The 23036-nt window shown below is 38.6% G+C and overlaps 1 protein-coding gene across 3 annotated transcripts in view; it reads left to right on the forward strand.

Annotated features, from left to right (window-relative positions):
* ITCH (itchy E3 ubiquitin protein ligase) overlaps positions 1-23036 on the forward strand; it is a 54278-nt gene that overhangs the window by 12960 nt on the left and 18282 nt on the right. For all 3 annotated transcript variants that reach the window (XM_056507169.1, XM_056507167.1, XM_056507168.1), the window contains exons 2-9: positions 10921-11011; positions 12518-12656; positions 14468-14592; positions 15741-15878; positions 17947-17989; positions 19977-20146; positions 21250-21484; positions 22697-22792. In XM_056507169.1, the coding sequence (XP_056363144.1) occupies positions 10942-11011; positions 12518-12656; positions 14468-14592; positions 15741-15878; positions 17947-17989; positions 19977-20146; positions 21250-21484; positions 22697-22792 (1016 nt within the window). In that variant the 5' untranslated portion in view covers positions 10921-10941. The remainder of the gene's footprint in view (positions 1-10920; positions 11012-12517; positions 12657-14467; positions 14593-15740; positions 15879-17946; positions 17990-19976; positions 20147-21249; positions 21485-22696; positions 22793-23036) is intronic.

The following is a 23036-nucleotide window of genomic DNA, read 5'->3' on the forward strand; positions in this document are numbered from 1 at the left end:
TAGTGAAGCTGTTTGATTTGTGATATGAAGTTCTGACAGAGGTAAGCAATCTTGACTGTGAGTAATCTCTTACCATATTATTGCCAATATCAAGATGAATAAAATTTCTAAGGAATGCATCCTTTTATAATTTCATATTTAATATGTTTTAGTTTCCCTGATGGGTTTCAGCAGCAGTGTGGCAGGGAGATGTGAAAGGCTGGCATGTTAAGAATGGAAGGCATTGTGCACCTTTATGCCCTAGTAAAATAGCATGTGTTTGTGTAGAGCCTCAGAGGCACTCACTTTGTTGTCATTGTATCTACAAACATGAATATCTGTTAAAATATCTTTATTTTACAAAAACTTGTATTTTGCTCCTAGTTGAGTGTAGTGAACATTTCTACATGACACTAAACAGCTTGGCTTAACACTGGTATTTCCTGTTGTGGAGGGTGTTGGATGGGATGATACCCAGAGGCCCTTTCAAGCCCAAATTATTGTTAGTTTCTATTAAAACAAAAAGAAAATAAAGAAATTTAAAGTAATTCCCAGAAATGTGTTCTTGTTTTAAGATATCCTTAACCCATTTTCATTTATGTTATTTTCATATCATTCTTAGATCGTGTTTTGCTTAAATACACAACATAGGGAAGAGCAGAAATACATGGAAAGAGTCTGAGAGGTAAAGATATAAATGTAGCTTGGCACTTTTAGACTGTTTTCAGAAGTCTCAAGAGTTAAACCAAGCACACTTTTCTCATCCTTGGTGAAAATTTTCACAAGATTAGGTACCCTGACTTCAAAGTCACTGCCTATTCTGTGTGTTTTGTCTCCTTGTCCTTAATTTTCTGGGTGCTTCATAACAGGCAATTTTTTTTTTCTCGTGGCTTTTCATCTTTTCAAGTTCTGTTCATGTGTTATGTGTTTCATGTTTTTAATCCATTAATGCCTTTACTTTAAATACATAGATGTTAAATTGTGTTTTTCCTGACTGCTTCTACTAACTTCTTGAAAACTTGCAGGAAAACAGTTGAAACTGCAAAAAAGTGGCTAAAAGGAAGGTGATTTGAGCTACCTCTTCCAGTCAGTCATTCGTTAATAGATTATAAGTAAGAAAAATTGCCTAAAAGAGGGTGAAATAACCTAAAATCTTGACATAATGTTTCTCCCCTGAGTGATCACATAAGATTATTTCATTGTCCTAATCAAAAATTAGTTGAATAACATGAATAAGTAGCTTATAGCTTGTGGATTTATGTGACTGTTTCTTCTCACTACTGTCATGCAACTGCAGCAGTGGTAAGCAGAAGCCTCCAGATAAATTCCCATAGCAACAAGGCTGAAAGGGGCTTTGGGTAAACTTCGGAGGATTCCTTTGCATGCTGTCATGGTAAGGTCTAAAATAACCTGTTGTGAGCAGCACCATGAATATTTGATTAAGATGCTCAAGCTTGGGATTTTTGCTTTGTAGGAGCCTCTCTTCCCTGTGAGCCATCTGAAGCTAAACATGGCTGTAGGGCTAAATAAGCTTTTACTGGGCAGATGGAAGAAAACATTGTTTTGGATAGTTGTTTTGTTAACTACTTCATGCTACTTCAGTCCTTCTTTGGGCTCAAAGTTGTCCTTTCTGATAAAATGTGAGTTGGGAAACTTGATCTCCAAATTACAAAACAGATAAATGTATTTCTGCAGTCAGGGTGGGATGTTACCTGGGTGAGCCATTACTGAGGCTGCATGCTGTAGGGTGCTGTGTTTATCAAGCAGCTGCAGTTTATAGAAAGCACTAACTGTTCTCAGATACCTGGTTAGGTTAATGTCAGAGCAGTTTAACACTGCTTGGAAGTGTCTGGCCTCACTGTGTGCTTTTCCCTGGAGAAAATTCTCTTCCAAGGTTATCACTGAAAAAATACTGTTTATACTTTCTAGGTACTTTTTTAAAGAAGCCTCAAAATGTAACAGTTGTTTTTTAAAAGTGAAATATAAAATGTTTTATTAAGGAAGTGGAAGCTGTAATTAATTTCTACAAGGTATGAGAGTTCTGATTGCTAGAACTTGATGCCTTTTTTGTTAGAGATCTATAATAACAATCTAACAGTCCTATAGTAACAGGAATATTTAAGTTCAGAGGACTTTGGAGATGCTAAAAGGATATTTCCCTATGGAAGAAGGTATTTGCTGTATAGCCAAATCATTCCAGTTCTAGGATTTTCACTCTTTAATGGCATAAACTTTCTGCTCACAGTACTATCACCTGGTGAGTTTTAGATTGAGTTTAATTCGTGTTTTGAAAGCTGAACTTCATTTAAACCATTCTGTAAGAAGTGTGATGGTCACAGCAGAGCAATGGGTTGTGTTAACCATGTCTGGCTGCTGGTGCTCACTCTGCCTCCTCAACCAAATATGATTAGATGTGTTGGATAAGTAAAACTGTTGTGTGCTACACCTTTAGGGGTGTCCATTGAGAAAAGGCAGCCAGCAGTGAATTAAAATTTGACCTTCCAGAAAAGGGAGCTAGGGAAGAGTTTTACCCATCATGAACTAGACAAAAGAGCACAGACCTCTATAAATGAGCTTTTACTTTGTGTGTTGTCAGCCCATGATAATACCTGGGAACTCTCAGCTATAAAGGAACAGGCTTGAATACCTGGTTTCTTGGATGAAAAGCATTGTCTTGCTTTGCAGGTAGCAGGGTAACTACTTACTTTCCATTCCACAGACTGTAACTTTGTTCTGGTTGTGAACTCTCACTGGGAAGTTTTCCTGAAACCTCATCCCAGAAGCATTAGAATGAAGTGGTTCTGAGTCAGTGCAGTATTGTGTTGAAACTGTGATTCCCGAAGATTTTTTGCGTAGAATTTTAAAGGCTAAAATTAATTTCTAAAAACAATGGTTTGTAAAACACAGGAGTTTGTGTCCAGTTAATACAAGTCAATCCAGTAATTCAAAAATCTGTTTGAGGTTGTGGTACTTGCTTACAACTATTCCAGTTTCACTGCCTTTCCTCTGTCATCTTAATACTAGTTTAATTCTCTGTGCTGGGGATTACCATGCCTACCAAATTTCATGGATGTTTTCCAATGGCAGCATTTAAGAACCAGCCATTTTAAGTACTGCTCTATTTCAAAGATTACAGCACTGAACCAGTTTTAGCTTAGCAGTTTGCATATGTGAATTGTTGTCCTCTTTGAAATGGATTGTACCATGAGAGGGAAATGGCTGAAATAAAAATAGACCATTTCTTTGTTTTCACAAATGGTTTTAATTATCCTGTGCAGCTCTCTGCAGTGGCTGCTCTTGCCAGGCTTTTGGAAATGAAGCAAAAGGCATGTGATGTTCATTTTTCTTTTTTCCCCCTCTTTTTGCATTTCTTAAAAGTTAGTAAAAGCTAACATCCTCCTAGTTAGGAAGGAAATCCATTAGGAAGTTGTCTGAGTGTCAATGCCAGTTTTATCCTCTTTGTCCTGCCTGCCAGAGTTTTAGTCTAAGAACAGCTTGTGGCTGGGGAATTTGTGATGTACTACTGAAAGTGTGAAAAACTACAAATTACACTTGTCTTTCTTGCATTTATTTATATTACAGTTCTGTTTCTTTACACGTCTTTCTCCCATTGTTTTTTTCAGAATCAAATGCTACTTCTGTAGAAAAAAGTAGTGTGAACTAGTTCAGCTGAGGTGCAGGTTTTACAAGCAGGCTTCTTGTTGCAGAGAAATGCTAATGACTGAATTCTCTATAATATTGCTGAAAGTCTCCAGTTTGAGAGGCCTGATGACAGTTTAATTCGGACTGCAAGCAGTGTTGGAAGCATTTTTCTCCTCAGGCTGAAGTTGATAGACAAGTTTTTCTAACCTGTGCCATTTGCACAAGGAACACTCCAGGTATCCAGGGAAAAGATAAAATTTATATCACTGGGTGTCTGGCTACAATGTTTCCAGAGTTATTCTGCCTTTCATTGGGCAATGTCTGTTCTTAGGTAGGCAGGGTGAATGTTTTTCACCATCTCCAACTTAAAAACTTCAGATTCATAAGAGTTTCCCATGCTCAGTTCTCTCTTGAAGGGGTATATATTTAGGAACAACAAGGAATCAGCACTGATTATTATTGTTGCATAAATAATTGTTTCTAGAAAAGATGTTTAAGGCTGATAGTGTGTAATTTCTTAGTCTTTGCTGCTGTAATTTAAGATCTGTTTGTGACAATCATTTTTTTATTGCCATTGTTGGATATCAATATAGTATCACACGTCATTCATGTTACATTGAGGTTGCAGGAAGTTAGTAAAACAAAACTCAGTATGAGACTTTACAGGGTAAAGAGTCTCACTCTCTTTACCACAGAGAATGTGGTATTTGTGTTTAAAATCTCACATTACTTGTACCCTCTCACACATTTCATTAATTCATCCTCTCCCTTGTGTACTCTCAGACACCAGAACATTTCCACGTGTTGAGGTGGGATGGCCAGTGTCTCTTTTATGCTTTGCCTAAAAAGCATGAAAGTAGGATGGAACTAAGGGTCTCTCTCACTGTTTATTGTGCTTCAGGTTCCTGTTGGTGACAACTTCACATATGGATATTTTATCCTCTGGGAGTCAAGAGTTGTTTCTTGCTAGTCCTTTGCTTCAGAATATGGCTCACTTCAGCTTCTATAAATCTTTGGGGGAGGCTAATGCTGCTTGGTTTTTTCCTTATTTGGAATATCCATCTCTTTAAAGCTACAGTATGTTTTCCTGTTGGTCTGACAGGAAATGGAATGACATAAGTGATGTGACATAACCCTGTTGCCACTCTCCACAGGCTGTTTTGCTGGTCAAGGCATCTGTGCTGGAGTCTTATCAGGGAGAAGGCATCCTGGCCTTGACACAAACATTCCTCATTTTTATTCCTGCACAAAGTGCCCTTTGTTATCAATCAAAGCCATTTAAACTCTTGTTTAGCTGATTTATGCGTGTTTTTATCCCTACTTTGTTAATCTCAATTTAGCATCTTCATTACATTCTCTACAAGATATGTTTTACTGCTCATAGCAGTAAAAGATTCAATAGAAAAGTTCAGAATAGTGGGTCTAGATACAGATTTTGATAATCTCACTTGTAGAATTAAACCTATTGATTTAGAGAAGATGTGTCTTCTGACTCTTGATATACCACTCTCCTTGGAAATGGCGCAGAAATGATAATCTGTAAGGAGATGTAACAAGAAAGTGATTCCTGTGTTGAGCCAGGAGTACAGTAGATCATATATATATTGTATACATGGATCAGATATGAAAAAAAAAAAGGCAATTTTTAGACAAGATGGTAGATGAAGCTTTGAAGTTTCTACTTCAGCATCAAGGATTTACTATAGGGCCAGGATAAAATTGGGCCCCTCTTTTCATTTGTGGTTTATATACTTTGCTTTTCCCTTCTTGCAGCCTCTGAAGGTCATGTCACTTGGTTTGCTTCCCAAATGGATTAAATTGTATTCCCCACAAATATATTTTTAGCTTGTGTATTGAATTGGCTCCAGTCTTATCTTTCAGTTGGGATCTCTCTTGTTGCTCTCAGAGCAGCTGCGTGGCTGTTGGCTTGTACTGGATAGCCTGAGCACGGAGGCTGCAGGGAGCTGGGCCTGATGGCAGGGCAGACAGGACCACACAGCTCACTAACCCAGCCCACAGCCTGTGTTCAGACCCAGCATGTATTTCACATTTGTTTAAATATCAGCTTGGGCTTTGTAAATTCTAGCAGTTGTATTCTGGCACAGACTGCTCGGATTTTCCAGACTTCTTGGTGAACGGATGTTGTGCTGCGCACAAAGTAATGGCCAAAGGGAGCCAAGCTGCATTCTGTGTTAAACCTCTGTGATCCATTCCTTACGTAAATATCCCTTGATGCAAACCTCATAATTGCTTCCCTTTCCAGTGTGTGCTCAACATTCTTACAATCTGTCTGTTCTTTTCTCCCTGGTTGATTATTCAGCAGTTTCTTCCTTTTTGTCTTTTGACTTGTTTGAGCAAACCTGACCACATCTTAAAAACTTACTTTAGGGGAGGAAAAAGTGTAAACCACTAAAACCAGCTTTGTCAAACCACATTTTACTTTAAAGATGAAACTTGACCAGTTAAAGTAACTGCAAATTTGCTAAGCAAGTAAGTTGCTAAACTCCCTGTCTCTGCCTGGGCTCACTGTGTAGTTATAGCTGTAGTTAAAGAGAAAAACCTTTTCTGCAATATTCATGCCTTCAGTTAAAGAGAGGCTTCAGTGTTTGGGGGAGAAGGAGAGTAAGCATTGCTGTAATTTCTCACACACAAAAAGAGTGCATGTATCGATCACATACCTGTTGATAAAAGGGACATGTTACATTTTACATGCAGTTTTTTAAACAAAATTTTGTATACTTTATGCTTTTTCCAAAAGTCTTTATTGCTGTTACATAGTGAGGTTCTCAAAACAGTTTTTAAAATTACTAGATATGTTCAAAGAAATTCTTTTCATTATGCAGGGTTTTTTCTCCATTATTAAAATTATAAATGCATGTTGAATAGGAACACCTGCAAAGAGCAGCTTAGCCTATTCTTAAAATGAATTACTAAACATAAGACTTAAAGGAGCCAAGAATGTGCAACTATTTCAGTTTTTTTTAAATTACAAAGAGCATGCGCCAACGTGTAAAAAGCTATGTGTAATCCGGTCACAGGGTTTCATTCTCACCTCGGTGTCTTCTGTTCTTTCAAGTAAATTCAAAACAAAATCACCTTCTTCATTAAGCTGGTTCCTTACTAGATAAATTGCAGTGCTGAATAAAGTCACCCAAGTTAGTGTGGCACTGGAGGTCTCTCAGCCCGTTGATAGCATTTTTCTTCTGTCTCTACTCCCTGATTTTGTGGGTTGAGGAGCTCCTCTGCAACTCTTCCTTTGCTTCAACCACGAAGCACTAAAAAGGGTGGGGAGAAAAGCAGATTTCTCCTGATTTCTTAGAAAAATAACTGAGGATCCTCCTTTGCTGCCTTCCTTTGCCCCAGCCTAGCATTTGGGCTGCACTCTCCTCCTTTTCCACACCCTGTGCACTGTAAACTGTGGTGGAAATTTGTTGTCTCGGATGAAAATAGCCCAGCAGCACTGGGTCAGGCCAAAGGGGAAGCTGGGAAAGCACTGCAGGTGGGATGCAGAGAACAGGACCAAGAGGATGTGTGGTCTGAATTTCCTGCTGTGAGGCAGATTTATTTTAAGCAGTGTTTGTTCAAACTTGCCTGATTACTAACAATGGTGCATGCAGTTATGAAGCCAAGCATAATTTATCTAATAATTTACATGTTATGGTAGGGTGTTATAGAACTAAACCTTCTTGGGGCAAGTATGCAGCCATGGAGGAAATTCAGACAACCATTTCAATGGTTTATTTTTAATGGCAAGAAGGTATTCTTTCTCTATTCTGCCTTTTCATATGCCAAAGGATTTGTCTTGTTCATTTCTGAGAAGATCATGCTTACCTGATCATGTTTTGAACATCCATTACACTGCCCCAGTCGTTCTGTCACGGCTCTCAAACTTTAAAGCTAATGTTCCTAAATTTCAGATTCTGATAGTTTCTTGGAACTGAGTTGCAGCATCTGGGAGAAAAATGGCAATAGGAGTTTACTGTAATTTAAACAAAACCAGAACAACAGAACAAAACAACAACCAGAAAAAACTCAAAACCCAACCTAAGCCATATGAAACCCCTAAATATCCATGGAGATGTGCTGCATGCTGCAGAAAGAAAACCTGAGCATGCATTCTCAGCTTTGAAATGACAGTTTCAACTTGTGAAAGTGCTTGTAGCATTACATTGAATTTATAAAGACATTTGCTTTTCCTGTTCCTAAGTACCATTTCTGTTATAATGAAACTAGATGGAAGTACTTTAACAATGATTGAGGAGTTTTTTTTATTTTGTGATTGGGCTTACGAGTAGCCTTAGGCTGATTCCAAGTTGAAGTCGTCTGCAGCTTTTAGTAGAGTGGTTTTTTACACACAAACAATCTGTTTGATGTATTTGTTACATAAATAAAGAGGAATGAAATGTTAAAAATTAAGTGTAAATAGGCAGCTGAATATGTGTGACTGATGGTGTTAATGCCTTTTGCACTTTCTTCTGCTTCTAAGTCTAGTTCATTAATCACCATGGATTTTTCTTTGGCTAATCAATATATTTTTACTTAGTTTCCTAACAGAATGAGGTGTACATAATTCTACCTGTTTTCTTCCCATTTTCCTGTGTGTTGCACTACAGTCTTTCTAAATTACCGATCCATTCCATCTAAAAACTGATGGAGATGGAGGTAGAGAAATTGATTAAATTTCAATGAGTTGTGGAAAATCCAGATAAAGTATATACATGCATGGTAGGGAAGAGACATAAATTAGTTCCCAGCCGAGAGAAAAGCTTCATTGTGTTTTCCATGATTATTCCTTGCTGGAAGCTTGGCAAGGAACAAACTGTTCTGCTTGTGGAATCTTTCTCAGTGGGCAGTTAAGGAGAGTAGAAGAGACACTGGAGTAGAGGTATTGAAAGACAGGTAGGGATGTTGAAGTGCAGAGCAGAATTAATTTGTTGCTTCCTGCTTCTTCCTCTGGACTCTGCTTTTCCTGGTTAATTAATGGAGCTTGCCATAATTGCACAGCCTCTAGGTTTTAGCAAGAGTAAAATAAAGTAAATTTTATTGTTCAAAAATAATTAGAAACTTTCTAGCAGCTGAGAACTAAACAATGTGTAGTAGTTTATTTTTTTAGAAGTTTTGCCAGGCAGCATATTCCTGGAATTTTCCTTAAGCTGTTTATTGGTGCAGGCTGTGTCTCCCAGCGTAAACATTTATACATCTACATGTGTTAACTCAGCTGTGTTTGCTGGACACTCATTTCAGATGTGGTTAAGCTGCTAGATTTTCTCTGCTTATTCTCAAAGAAAATGATGAAATGTTAGTAAAATCATTTTATTGAGTGTATCTGCTGGGCTAGAAATGAGAGTTGGCTTTAATACTTCTTCTGAATTAGTGTTGTATGGTGTAAATGCTTAGGGTGGGAGTTCAGTTGAGAGTCATCCCATCCAGGGATCCCAGGTGTATTCTGTGCAGTGTTGATTTCTCCAGGTGGGAACTGGCAGCACTTTCATAAATCCAAACTCCTTCAGACTATTCAATGTATCTCTGTTGGTCTAGATGTAACCTGATTGCTTTCACACAGCATAAAATACAGCCAGGGAGATGGTACTACCAGTCGTGGGAGCAAAATTAGGAATTGCCCTCTAAATAATTTGAATTTAGGTTACTTTTTAAATACTTTCATTAAAATCTTTCTCACGAACATGATTGAAATTTATCATGTGATTCACATCTGAAATTTAGTAACAGCACTGAATGCTACAAATAACACCAAATATTATTTGAGCAAGTCATTAGTACCTTTTTTGGTACTAATTCCTAATTACAAATTACTTACTAATTTGGTACTAATTTGGTTCCCTTTTGCAGTAGGGAATACTCACATCAGCAAGCTGCAGGATGCAAGAATTACCCATTTCATGACTTTCAAATACCTGAGGGATTACAGTTTCCACACTCACTGTCACAGACGTTTGTTGCAAATTGCAGCCTCCAAAAAGAAAGTTGCCATTTCGATACTTAATCTCCTTGTACAGATTCTGGTTTCCTTGGTGTGGCTGAACATGTCTGGGGTTAGATAAACTGCTTTGGTATTATCAGCTGTAAATTCATAAATGGCATGTTTTGACTCGTGATACAGATAGCAGCAGCCTAAGCTAACACTTTCCTTTCCTTGTTGGAAGTAATGTACACAGAAAAGTGCTTGGGAGCTGGCAAGGGATGTCTGCTCTGTGTTGGGATCCCCTCTGGTGGCTGCTCAAAGCAGAGCTTTGTGGGGCTGGTGAGCACCTCCTTGGCCACAGCAGCTGAGCCCTGTGAGAGGGGGGTCACCCAGAGGGGTGCACAAATGGTTTGCAGTAGTTCTGAGCTAGGAAGGCGGTGTGGGAGTGGCACCAAGGAGGGAACGTGGCGTGCCGGGGATGCAGCGAGCGGGCTGGGAGTCGTGTCCAGCAGCCTGTTCATTTTGCAGTGGAGTTCAGTTGGTAAGAGATGCTGAGATGAAATGTGAATGAAAAATGAATAGGTGTCAGGGGTATCTGGACATTTCCAGAGTGATGTCTGTGTTTAATGTAATAGTACATAATTTAATTTCTCTAGAACCTCTATGGTGCACGTTGTCTACTTTGTCTGCCTCCCCAAAACCAAATACTGCAAGGAGGAACCTGTGCTGCCTTGGGCTGGGAGGATCAGACAAACCTTGGTGTGAGGGTTGGGGTGTGCCAAGAAGGAAAATTGTGCAATAATTGAAAGTTTTCTTGCTCTGTTTGAAAAGTGATGTATTTTTTTCTTTAAGTACTTTGTAGAGTGACAGCCCCTGTCTATAGACTTGATCTGACCAGGTGAAAATAAAGATATCATAGTGGGCCTCTTTAAATTTGAAATTCCCCTTTAAATTTAATAATTCATTTTTTAGCCTTTTTGCTATGCTTGTGGATTGTGATGTTTTTTTATTTTTTTTAAAACCAAGTAGTACTTGACACAGGTAAACTTAACCAGGATTTATGACACCAAGACAAGCATGCGTTTTAGATATAAGAGGAACAGCAAACTTTGGAATTGGAACATCATTCACTCATTAATTGGCAGAAAGAAGTGACAAAATCAAAATACCTCTTTCCTAGAACCTGCATAGTTATAGGTCATGTAATAGAGACTGAGCCCTTTTTCTGTACTTTGGATTTTTAAAAGGATTTTCTGTACTTTGGGGAAATGGAAAGGAACTAGGTTTGTTTGCACTGTGATGTATCCACATGTCAAAAAGCAGATGAATTTTTGAGCTTCTGAGTGTTGAAATGTTTGCATTCTCTCTTCATGCAGATTCAAGATCCAGCCCATATTATGGCTGGCAGTGGGTCCAGATTAGGACCAGCCAGTGGGTTGTCCATGAAATCGCAGCTTCAGATCACTGGTGAGCCTTCTGAAATTATCTGTCTTTTCTGGTTAGAAATGTGACACTGTTTTTCCACAATTTAAACAGAGTTTACTATGGTGCATTTCTGGAAGCTTTGCATTGTAAAATGCCCAAGAGAAATCAAGATTGATGTTAGACCATCATTACTTCATTACAACTCTTTTATTCTGGATTTTATCTAAAATGCATTTAGAAATGATAAATATTTGTGTAAAAGAAAAAATAAAGGAATAATTATTTTTTGGTACTGTTAAGTAAATTGTACAGGCAGTCCTCCTGGAAATGTAACAGTGCTTTATGATATTTCTTGCACTTACTGAAACTTGGCATAGTATCAAATCCTAACACTTTTTCCTGATAGTGCTGTTCATTAAAGTTGACTTATGGCTTCTCCCTTGTTACATGTTTTTACGTGGTTTGTGAAAATTAGTGAGTCAAATTCCGTGAGAGGTCTGTAATACATAGAGAGAGTTTTCCTTGGGGTCAGTTCAGAGGAGTTTATACTAAGCTACTTCTCTAAATCTCTAAAGGAGCATAGGCTATAAAGGGAATCTGGGGAGATTAGCCAGATGGGCCTGAATTAGTCATTTCTTTTTAAGGATGTAGTGTGGCTGTGGTGGGTGACAAACACAGAAGAGCAAGTTGTTTTTTGTTAGAATAGTGAATTCAGGGGCCAACTGGAAATGATAACATCTTTGTCTTCAGTACTGTTTTGTGAGTTCAGTGTTGCCAGTGAATCCAAGAGCACCTGGGACTCAGACATCATAAATGAGGCAGCACAGCAATGGTGTTTGAAAAGATGGGAATGCTGCACTCAGTAATACTGAATGCCTGAAAAAGCCAAACACAAAAAAGAACCCCAGTCAACACCCAGCAGACCCACTCCCCACCAAAATCAAAGCTCTAGAGCTGCAAGTCCTGTCCAGATTTGTTTTTTCTAGAACAGGAGGTAGCTACTGGAACTCAGGGTTTGGATTCAGCTTTTCAGTAAGTTTGCTTAGCTGCAGAAAACTTTACACTAATTTCATTTTCTCAGTGGTGTTCTGTTCATGAGAAGTTGTGGCAGTTTTCCACAGTGCCTTGATGAGAGGCAGATCATGTCTTGAGTTTAACAAACAGTGTAATAAACTCCAGGAATTCTCTTGGCTGGTGATTGACAGGAAAAGTATTTTCTACTTTTAACACCTAAACACTTCTGTGGATCTTGTAATGGTTATGATTAATGAGAGTGTCTGATGTTGCACAAGTATTTTTGCATGTTTTAGGCATTTGTATGAGCTATGGCATTGTATAAATGAGCTGGAATGCAAGAGGGTCTTTTATCCATCTAATGTGGGTTGTTGTGTTTTTTTTTTTTTTTTTTTTTTTTTTTTTTTTTCTCCAGTGTTACTGTCAGGCATCAATTACCTGACACTTGAATATTAAAGCACCCAAATGAAAAATATTTCGATTTGCAATTGAAATCTTCCTGAGTAAATTACTGGTTTTTCTGTTTCTTAACAGTTATTTCAGCAAAATTAAAAGAGAAGAATAAATGGTTTGGACCTAGCCCTTATGTGGAAGTCTCAGTAGATGGACAATCAAAGAAGACAGAAAAATGCAACAATACAAATAGTCCAAAGTGGAAACAACATCTTACTGTGTAGGTTTGGTTTTATTTTCCATTTTATTTGAGCTAAATTAAGGCAATTGACAGTGGGCTTGAAGATTGTTTTTATTTTAAGCAAGGAGTAGAATGTTGCATGAGGTGGTGACATTTCTAACATTTTTAGAGTAACTATAGTACAGTCTGAAATAAATATTTACAAACTATTATACTGCTTGTGCTTATATTTTGTATTACTATGTGTGGCATATCAAAGGAGCTCTAATTCAGTGAGTAGTAAGGACAATAATTTAATATTAAAACTGATGGTTCCATGCATGTTTTTGTTGTCATATTTAAAGTTCCAGTTTTCAGAAGTTCTTGTTCTTTGTGTCCCACTGTGGTGTACCAGGCCATAGCACAAGGTAGTTGCCTCTGTCTTCTGCACCTCGAAATTCAAGCACAGGTCCAAAATTCCCAATTAATTTATGCAAATTGTCAGTACAAATCTAACATCAGATTAAAGATAAATACAGCTGTTGATGTTTGCTTGGCCCAGTATTTGTGTTATGAGTAAAGAAGGAAGACAAGTTCTATAAAATTTAGTTTTCTCTTCATGTCACATGGAACTCTGAGGTATAGATGAGTCTGTGCTTGCACTTTGGACATGGACTTTTCACAAGGGCATGCCAGGTGAGAGATTAGGAAGAAATTCTTCCCTTGGAGGGTGCTGAGGCCCTGGCACAGGTTACCTGCAGAAGCTGTGGCTGCTCATCCCTGGGAGTGTTCCAGGCCAGGCTGGATGGGGCTTGGGGCGTGTACGGTGGAAAGTGGGGTGGGATGAGATGGACTGTGAGATGTCTTCATTGCAAACTGTTCAATGATTTTGTGATTTCTTGTACTTAAATTGTAGATTATTCTTCTTGAAGCATCTGGAATATTGGCTGAGGAAGACCTTTTTTGTATCTGTACTTTCATTGTAATTTAGGTTATTGTGAAGTTTTAGTTACTACTGTTTACTGCCTTCCTTTGCACTGAGATATGTTAAGCAAAATTAAGTCTTGCACTTTATATGTGTGAAAGTGTAGAAGAGCAGAATTTTCTTTTGCCTTTTAAAGTTTGCCTTTTTCATTTTTAAATGGGAATGTTTGTGCAGTAATATATGTGCAGTTTTTGCTCTTGTTGAGTAAGAGCTGAGCACAGACACCCCCAGTATATCAGCTTCATTGAGAATTGCACTAAAGCTACATGGAGCTTAGTGAAATAAATTGGTTTTTAGGAAATACTTTGGTGCAGCTGTCTGTATTTAGATTCAGGATAAAAAAGAAAATTGTAGTGGTTTCTGCAAATGAGGGTGGACTGTCTTGGGGTTCCTCTCCTTGGAGTTTGTTAGGTGGATCTTCTGAAGGGATCAGCTGACCCTGAAATTCTGAACTTACCAACCATACACAGCTGAAGTTATCCACTGAGAAAATAAGCAGTCATTTGTACCCATTTCTCACAAAGAAAATAATTTAAAACTAAAAAAATGTTAGTGTTCCTTATAGAAAAAGAATATCAGTATTAAAAATTACTTTGAAGTTGCTGTCACAGAACTTACTGTGTATTACTGTGGAGTTGCTGGCAGCTTCTCTGTATTTCCCTTAAAAGAGTAATAATAAATGTATTTGGTCTATGAACAGCCTTGCAACTTGATTGACATGACTTATTCAGGAGACATGAGAATGTGATAATTGGAAATGGTTTGATGTTACCACCATTATTTCTTTGTTTTTAAATAACTTCTAGTGACAGTGGAAGTATATGGCTCAGTTCATCCCCTTCCTCACCAACAAAAGCCCTTACAGTACTCAACTTTCTCTTTTCAGAATTGTCACTCCTGTAAGTAAACTAAACTTTCGAGTCTGGAGTCATCAAACATTGAAGTCTGATGTCCTTCTGGGAAGTGCTGCTCTGGATATTCATGAAACATTGAAGTCCAACAGTATGAAATGTAAGTCCAAGATGGAGGGTATCTCAGAATGCCACAGATATCTTCAGGAATTGTTCATGTTAAAGAACATGATGTGCACCTCTGGAATAGCCCCTTAAGGCTTGCTTTTGGTGCTCCTGGTTGCTTTTATGAGCTTCCTCCTACTTTTTCAGAACAATTTTTTTTTGTTATCCACAGCCTGCCATGGTGTCCCTGAAAACAAGATGCTTTTTGCTTTGCTAGTGTGTGCAAGACTGAGTGAAAGGTTGATTAAACAGGAGAGTTTCCTTTTACAAAGCCTAAAAATTAAAACTATGGTTGGAATTGGTGCTAGGTGTATTATTTCAGTTATCTTGGAACTAGTTAGGCTTTGGGAAGGTTGAAGGAGAAATGCAGAATTTTACAGACCCATCATAACACTCATGGGGCTGCAGCACAGGGCTCTCTGCTGTCCTGCTTTTGTTCTGTCCTGTAAAGAAGTGTTGGCTTCCCAGCTGCCATACATGGGGGTTGCAGATGGAGAGTGTTGACAGCAGTGAGAGCTGCTCTCCTGGCAGTGTCTGTCTGCTGAGTCTGGGTGAAAATCCCTGTGAGTCAGTGCATTTGCTGTCTGAATCCAGGCACCTGTTGGAGCTCACTGGGATTTGTTTCAAACCATTTCAGCAGGAATGTTTATTTACTGTTCTGTTTCACTGAAAACCCTGAATATAGCATGGTCTGGGAATGTGATGGATAAGGTTTGCATTCTGAATGTGAATTTGGATGACATTAGATAAATGTGAAGCTTTTTAGTCAGAAAACAGAAAATAGATCTGCTCTTAATCAAGAATAAAGTGAATTACACTTCCTAACTCTGTTTTGGGGTCAGGTATGTTAATTGCTGTAGTAATATGAGACTCAATCTCTGCTGTAATGATAATCCTTTCTAGGCAGCAACAAGATTATGCTCCAGTTTTGCCATTTTTGTAGAAACAATGACTTTCTAATGCTATTTGAAAATGCTCAGTTTTACCACACAAAAAAATAATGGAGAGGCAGATTCGTAGTTCTGGGGAGTGTTTGGGCTTTTTCTTCCCCTTGATGACTGAGGTGTGCAATTGGCTTCTTGAATAAAAGTTTTTTTTCTCATGCAGTAATGTAAGCTCCCTTTTTTCTGTCTCCTTTTCCAGTGGAGCAGGTAGTGGTGACATTGCACCTCGTCAGTGACAGGGAGCCAGCAGAAGTGGTGGGAGATCTGTCGGTCTGTCTGGACGGGATGCAGGTCGACCCTGAGCTCCTGACCAATGGGGAAGCCTCAAGTACAAGAAGTGAGTAATTTGCAGTCCAAAGCTCCATTTATCTGCTATGCAAAGTGATTTTTGGGGAAGCTTTAACGCAGTCTTCAAATAAGCCAAATAACAGCAGTTTCTGTAACTTTCTGTTTATAGAGATGAGAAATCTCATGTGCTTTTATATGAAGTAGAGTCATAGTTCACAAGACAGACCTTCAGCCTTATTGCAACAAAACCAAGATCAGCATCTTTTTCTGGGCTTTGCAAACTTTTATCTAATGATCCCAAATGTTAATAAAAGCCTCTAGCTTCCTTGGATTTTAATATCATAAACAAAAAATATAAAGTTGATTTGATATCATCATCATCCTAGAAATAAGTATTTTGCTTATTAGGAGACACAGGTTTATATTCATTTTTCTTAAAAGAGCTTATTAAAATAAATGTATTCATAGATTTAGTTCCCTGTGGAGAGCTGTAGAGAGGGATCCACTTTTAGTTGGTGTGTACAGTTTTTTTTAAACTGAAAACTTGAATACCTGTAAAATACCTAGTTAGAGTAAAATAAAAAGGTAATTTTAATTCCCTTGGAGTAGGACAGTGGAGCATGTCTGAAATACTGTACATTGAGAAGTAGATCTAGGTAAGGCTTACTTTCCTAGAAAGCATTGAGAGAGACTGTGACCAGCTGGACACTTAATTGGCAAGCTCTAGGTTTTTGGGTTGGGGGGGTGGTGTTTAAATTCCTAGAGAAATTGCTTTGAAATTTTACCTAAGTATCATAGAAAAATTGAATTATACATAAATTCTGTAGCCATTATTTACTAGAGCTTTTAGTCCATTTTCTTTGCATTTTGTTAAAGAAATCAACTGCACAGACTGATTGTGTGGAATTTTATTCATAAATAAAAGCCAGATGCTGGAATTTTGTGGCATTTACAAAGCAGGGCTGAGGTGTAGGGATAGAAATATCTAGTGAAAGTACCAAATTTTCCTTTTATGCAATACTTGATTTTCATCTGTGCATTCTTGGATTTCCTAAAGTTCACCTACTGAAAAAAAGGTGGGAAAAGTCATGCAGGTTTTGAAATTGAGTCCTATTTACAAGGTTGGGCTCAACACAGCAATCCCCAAGTTCAGCAGAAGGTTCCTGGATAATCAGGGGACTGGAGCATATGAGGAAGGAGTTAAGTGTTTGAGTTTGCACATTGTACAGACTAAAGGCACTTCAGGCAAATACACTGTTCATGGGGTTGCTTTTAGGTTAAGGTTTCTCTTGCTGGGATTTAATTCCTTCCATGCACAGTCCACTAACAGCACATTATCCTAAGCCTTTCTGTACTACATCCTTGTCTTTGGCCTACATCTGTCCACAGTTCCCATCAGAACTGAAAACTGGTTTCTTTATTAATGACATTTGTTTAACTCTGTGGAAATAAAGTATTGGTGCTGTCTACATGAATAAGCAGTTCTGTGCTGCATATTCAAGGTTTGCAAATGCTGGCATGAAAGGCAAATATTTCCAAGCTGGCTGAATAAGCAGTTGCAAAACATTTGCAAATCTAGGCTAAGCTTCTGTAATGCTTTTGGCATGGAGCCATTATTTTGTGCATATTATTTATGTTAAATAATTTACTGAAAAGGGGAAGGGTCTGGGCTAGAGAGCCCTAAAAAACAAATCCCCCCAGCCAAACAGAGAGGAGATTTTACTGAAGTTTTTGCCCTTTTTGCTCTGCCTACCATCACTGAAAAGAGAGAGACTATGAAAATCCAGCTCCATTTAAAGAATGAACACTGCTTTATACTGCTGGTAAGACAGTGTTATTAAAACTGTGTGTGTTTGGGAATATTCATACAGTCAAATGATGTCCTGTTGCATCTTCCATAAGGTGGAAGTATTACAGTGGCAGTGGTTAAAAAAACTGTATTCACACACTCCAATGGAGACATGCAGAATATGTGCAGCTTTGAAGCCCAGTAGATAAACAGCACATTGTCTCACCTCCACACTTGAAAGAAGTGTGAACGTTAAAGGCTGGTGCTTTCCTTGGAAAAGATTATGGTTGCTTATGCTTCCGTTTTTTTATTCTTCCTGGTATTTAAGGTCCTACACAAGGCGAAAGCTCCAGAGTCAGGAGTGATACACGGTAAGACTTAAGACTTTTTAAATTTTTTATTCTGCCTTTTAGTATTCACAGTTTTGAAAGAGGAATTGTGCATTTTTTAAGAAAGACAATGAAAAATATATGAATGTGCCTACAGCAGTATCTGTTAATATCTTAGCATGCCCTATACAAAAATACTGAACTGCTGCTCAGCTGCATTTTCTGGCCTCAGTTTTGCCTCCATACCTGACTGATCTTTGTTTTTTCCCTTTGTGTTCCTCATTCTTCTCCCACTGATTACCCAAAGCAAAATATATGTTTAAGAAACCCCAAACAAACGTCACTGGTTGTTTTTACACTGGTTTATAGCATAGAGGAATCCAAATTATATTTAGCTTTGTTAAGAAGATCCCACAAGCTGTCTGGCACTTACAGTGTGCTAAAGCTGATACTGGATTATGAACCTTGCTGCCTGCAAGGTGCCCAGCACCATGCTACTTTAATTAGTTACCAGTGCTATGAGTGTTTTGAGGATCTGTACAAGGCACAGCACTCTGGATGACATCTGGCATAGCCAAGCTAAATTTAACTTTTTTTTGATAGATTGTGTTCTTGGCTATGTTGTCTGAAGTCTTACCATGAAAGTTTGTTTTTGTTCTGTTTCCTTTTTGTGTTTGAAAGAGTGTTCAGATGCCTGGATATTCAGAATACCTGAGTGTATATTAGAATAAAACAGCAATAATAATAATGATTCAGTTTTGGTGTCATCCAGGGGGCTTCTGGTGGTCATTGTGAGGATCGTGTAAATAATCAGGAAAGCAACTTTCTACAAGGGTATGATGTGAAAGAACCTAGGGAGAATGGCTGAAAAACTGGGGCTAAACCTCCTACAGACTTGAGGTCACTAATGATTTGGACCCACTTTCAGAGTAATTTACTTTGGGGTTAGTGTAGTATGAATTGCATGCACCACACCTGCTATAGAGCAAAAGTGTGTTTGACCATGATATGGAAGTTAAATGAACATGATTTTAGTTGGTCCTTTATGACTTGGATTTACTTAGCCTTACCTACTGGGTTTTATTTTGTGTACATTTAAAGGAATGTAATTTTAGAGGTACTGTGTTGAAACTGTAACCTCTTTATTTCTGATGGCTTATGTGCTTGACCTGTAAATCCACTAGAATTTTAGTTGACACACTTTTTGTATTGCCCAACATATTCTGAAAATAAAATGCTTTAGAATAAATATGTAGATACCTCTGACTGTGGTTAAGGAGCTACACATATATCAGAATACTACTCTGCTAGGTGTAAGTGAACAGCACAGCATGGGTCTGTACTGCTATGTAGTTTCTTAATTCTTGTAAGGTTGAGCAGTGTATATTCATAGCTGTTGGTCAAAACTTTAATGCTTAGTCCTAAATTCTCCAGCATGTTCCAGAATTGAGTTTAGAGGAAAAAATATGTATGCATAAGTAAGATTTCTAAAAACTTGTAGCATTTTGTGTGTTCTGAGCATATGCCAGGCCTGTGGAGTAAAGGCACACAGGCTGTTCTTGGGTGTTATCTTTTCATCTCATTAGGGACTCAAGGGCAGAAATAGCTGAGCAGCAAAATCCAGAGCCTGGACCTAAGGGCAAGTCTATCAAATGGGAAATGAAAGAGGAGATTTTGGTGACAGGTGTTATGTACATCTATTTCACCACCTTTCCATCAGCTGTGGTTTCAAGTCCCTTAGGAGATAAACTCTGTGTCTTTATACAGATGAATAGATACTTGGAATTACTGTGAGTGTTACAGATCTCACCTAGTTGTGACTTCTGCATTCTAGTGACTTTCAGGTGTCTTTTCAACTCTCCATGAAAGTGTCCCAGGCCAGGCTGGATGGGGGTTGGAGCAGCCTGGTCTAGTGGAAGGCGGCTGGAATGAGATGAGCTTTAAGGCCTGTCCCAACCCAAACTCTTCCATGGTTCTGTGATTTGCAGTTTCATGTCACAACAGTTCTCTGTGTCTTTCCCTGCAAAAGGACTAACTCAAATGGCCTTGAAAACTGTGAGGATGCTGCTTCCAGTGAAAACAAGACTGTTAATGGCAGTGACTCTCCGTTACTCACAAATGGAAATTGCAAACCTGCCAGACCCCCCAGGCCTGCCAGACCCCCGCCCCCCACTCCGCGCAGACCGCCGTCGGCTGCTGGTACGTCCCCAGCCTGGGCACTCCTGGAGCGAGCCCAGCTCTTCCTGCTCCTGGTGTTTAACTGCACTGCTGATGACAAATTCTTTGGCAGGTCATTTCTGAGGGAGTATTTCGTAGCTTGCATTCAAGTACATGTTGTTTAGCTGTTGTTGCTGTTACTGGAGATTTCTTGTTTCCACATCTGCTTGGGGGTGGTGGCAGTCAGTGATGGTGCTACAGAGAGTGAAGCTCAGACCAGGAGAGCACAAGTGAGTGCTGCTGCTGCACTAAGGCACCCACTGAGAATGACATGAAATCCACTTAAGGACTCACTGAACTGCCTCAAGTTGATAATATTAAGTTCTGAGATATGAGTTACTGGTTTCTACAATTGCAGTTAGATTCTGTGACGTTGCAGCACTTAAAAAATCCGTTACTCTTCTTTGCTGCAATATATAGATTTTTTTTATCTAGTTATTTTAAAACTACCTGAAGGCTACAATTCTGAAAAGTTATTTGATGTTTTTGGGGTAATTCCTTTACCTCCATACAATGCAATGTTTCAGTATTCTCATTACAGTTGATAGATGCTGGGTCTGGATGGGCCCTGCAATACATTAATTACATTAAAAGATTAATCCAGTGCAGTTAGTTAATGAGACTTGACTTGTGTTCAACTTCTAACCCCATCCACCAAATGGCATTAAGATAAAACTGAAAACATTTAAAAAATGTCTGTGTTCCCCTCCCATTGTGCTTGTCACTTTCCATGCAATGGAAAATCTCTTCTTGAAAATTTTATGCTTATCACTTAAATTATTCCAAATAATAAATGGAAAATGATTAATTTGTTAGTACAAGGAAGCAGTTTATCATAATCTAATATTACAGAATGCAGACAAGGTAAATATTTATCAGAAATACCAAAATGCTGTTGATGGCAGTTCTTGGATTAAAGCATTTTTACACTGAGACAGAATTGCTGTTTAGTTTTTGTTTGAGCTGCAAAACGTGGCTGTGGAAACAGCAGTTCTGGCAGGTTTGCTTTTGTAATATGTAACTTCTACAATAGATTGGTGATAAATGTCAGTTAAAGGCTTTTTCTCTTCTCTCTGATATTATAGCAAGTGCAAATGGTCCTTCATCCGCATCCACAGAAAGTGATGGGGCCAGTGCAGGATCACTGGCAGGTACAGCCTCAAATACACCTTCAGAGCAGAGCCCTGAGGGGGCAACAGCTGCAACCACAGCTCCTGCCACTCCTGCACTCACCACTCCTCCGGTGTTGAGACAAGTCCAGCCAGTAAATCCTTCACCTCAGGCCCTTACTACAGTCAGCCAAGGTCCTCTTCCACCTGGGTATGGATTTAATGACTTCTTTCTCCCCATGTGTGCTGATTTTTCTGGTTTTACTTTATTTTCCTTATAGCAGGTGTAACAAACCATTGATAACATCTGCCTTTTGCTGACTGACAAAAATCCCCTGATATCAATTTGGAGAGTTTGTAGCTGTTTTGTGTTTAGTCTTCAGTCATTCAAGGAAAGAATCACTTCTGATATTTATCATATGTTCCCATGTTGGGGAGACGTAGATTTAAAGTAGTGACAGCTTGTTGTCTTCAAATTAAAGTCAATTCAGGTAGGAAAATATTGGTATGGGTAAGTAGCAGAAAAGCTGCTGTTGCAGTCCTGAGGATTTGGATTTCATACTGCAGCTCCTGGGAGTAGTGTGGACATGCTGCTGTGCTTCGGGTACATGTTGAATTTGTCAGATGGTTGGCCTGTTGCCCCAAAGCTCTCAACTTAAAACAAACAAACCAAAAAACCAAACAGCAAAAACGTTTCTGGACTCCCTGAGTGAGGGAAATCAAAAACTTCCCAATGTGAATGGTATAATTGGTGAATTGCCTGCCTTCATTTGTTGGTAGTAGAACCAAAAGGTAAAAGAAGTCTGAACAGGATAACTGAAATAAAAAAGTGGTCTTGAAAACATCAGTTGTTGCTTTATCATTTTGATTTCAACAAAAATGGCAAATAGCCTTTCCACCCCCCCCCCCCCCCCCCCCCCACTGTGATGTTACATCCAGGGCAAATACAGGGGTAAGTCATTGTCCCAAATGCACATGTAGAAAATGGGACCAATGCCCCTAGTGTGATCTCTGCATATACTTGATCACTGAAAAATGTGCATATATTGGATTAATGCTACTATAAAAGGGAATTATGATCTATGGTTGGTTCTGTTCAACAGTTTATTGATACACTTGATATTGAATATAAAGTTTTGCTAAAATTGTACACCTAGGCATGAATTTGAGCTTCTGTTTCCCAGAAAGGTGGTCATGTACAATGTTTTTTTTTATTTTAGTTGAGAGAGTCACTGTTAATATGAATGGTACCACTGTGTGCTGCACACTGTTATGGTGCATCTCATGAGCTGAGGGTTAGTTTTAACATTTCATTTAGAAATAAGCATTTTATGAAAACAACTGTTTCTCATCTTTAGGCTGTAGCTGAATGGTGGGAGTAGTTTGATCTGGAGGAAGATTAAAGTTTTTGATCTATTTTCAGCTGGGAGCAAAGAGTAGACCAGCATGGTCGAGTGTACTATGTGGATCACGTTGAGAAAAGAACAACATGGGATCGGCCAGAGCCTCTTCCTCCAAGGTGAGCCAGGATCAGCCATACCATCATCTCAGATGTCTGGGTTTTGCAGGAATTAATTACCTGGCACTTTGCTAAAGCTGGAACAGATATTTGAAAATAGAAATGTGAACCCAGTTGCTCCAGGTTTTCTCCAAGGAGTGCATACAGAAAAGTGTTGGATGTCAAAAATAACCAAATCTGAATTTCCTGTCAAAGATTAAGCAAGTGCATCTTTATTGACTGACAAACATATTTCAGTTAAAGA

The sequence above is a fragment of the Oenanthe melanoleuca genome, chromosome 20 (assembly GCF_029582105.1).
Source record: "Oenanthe melanoleuca isolate GR-GAL-2019-014 chromosome 20, OMel1.0, whole genome shotgun sequence".
Taxonomy (NCBI): Eukaryota; Metazoa; Chordata; class Aves; order Passeriformes; family Muscicapidae; genus Oenanthe; species Oenanthe melanoleuca.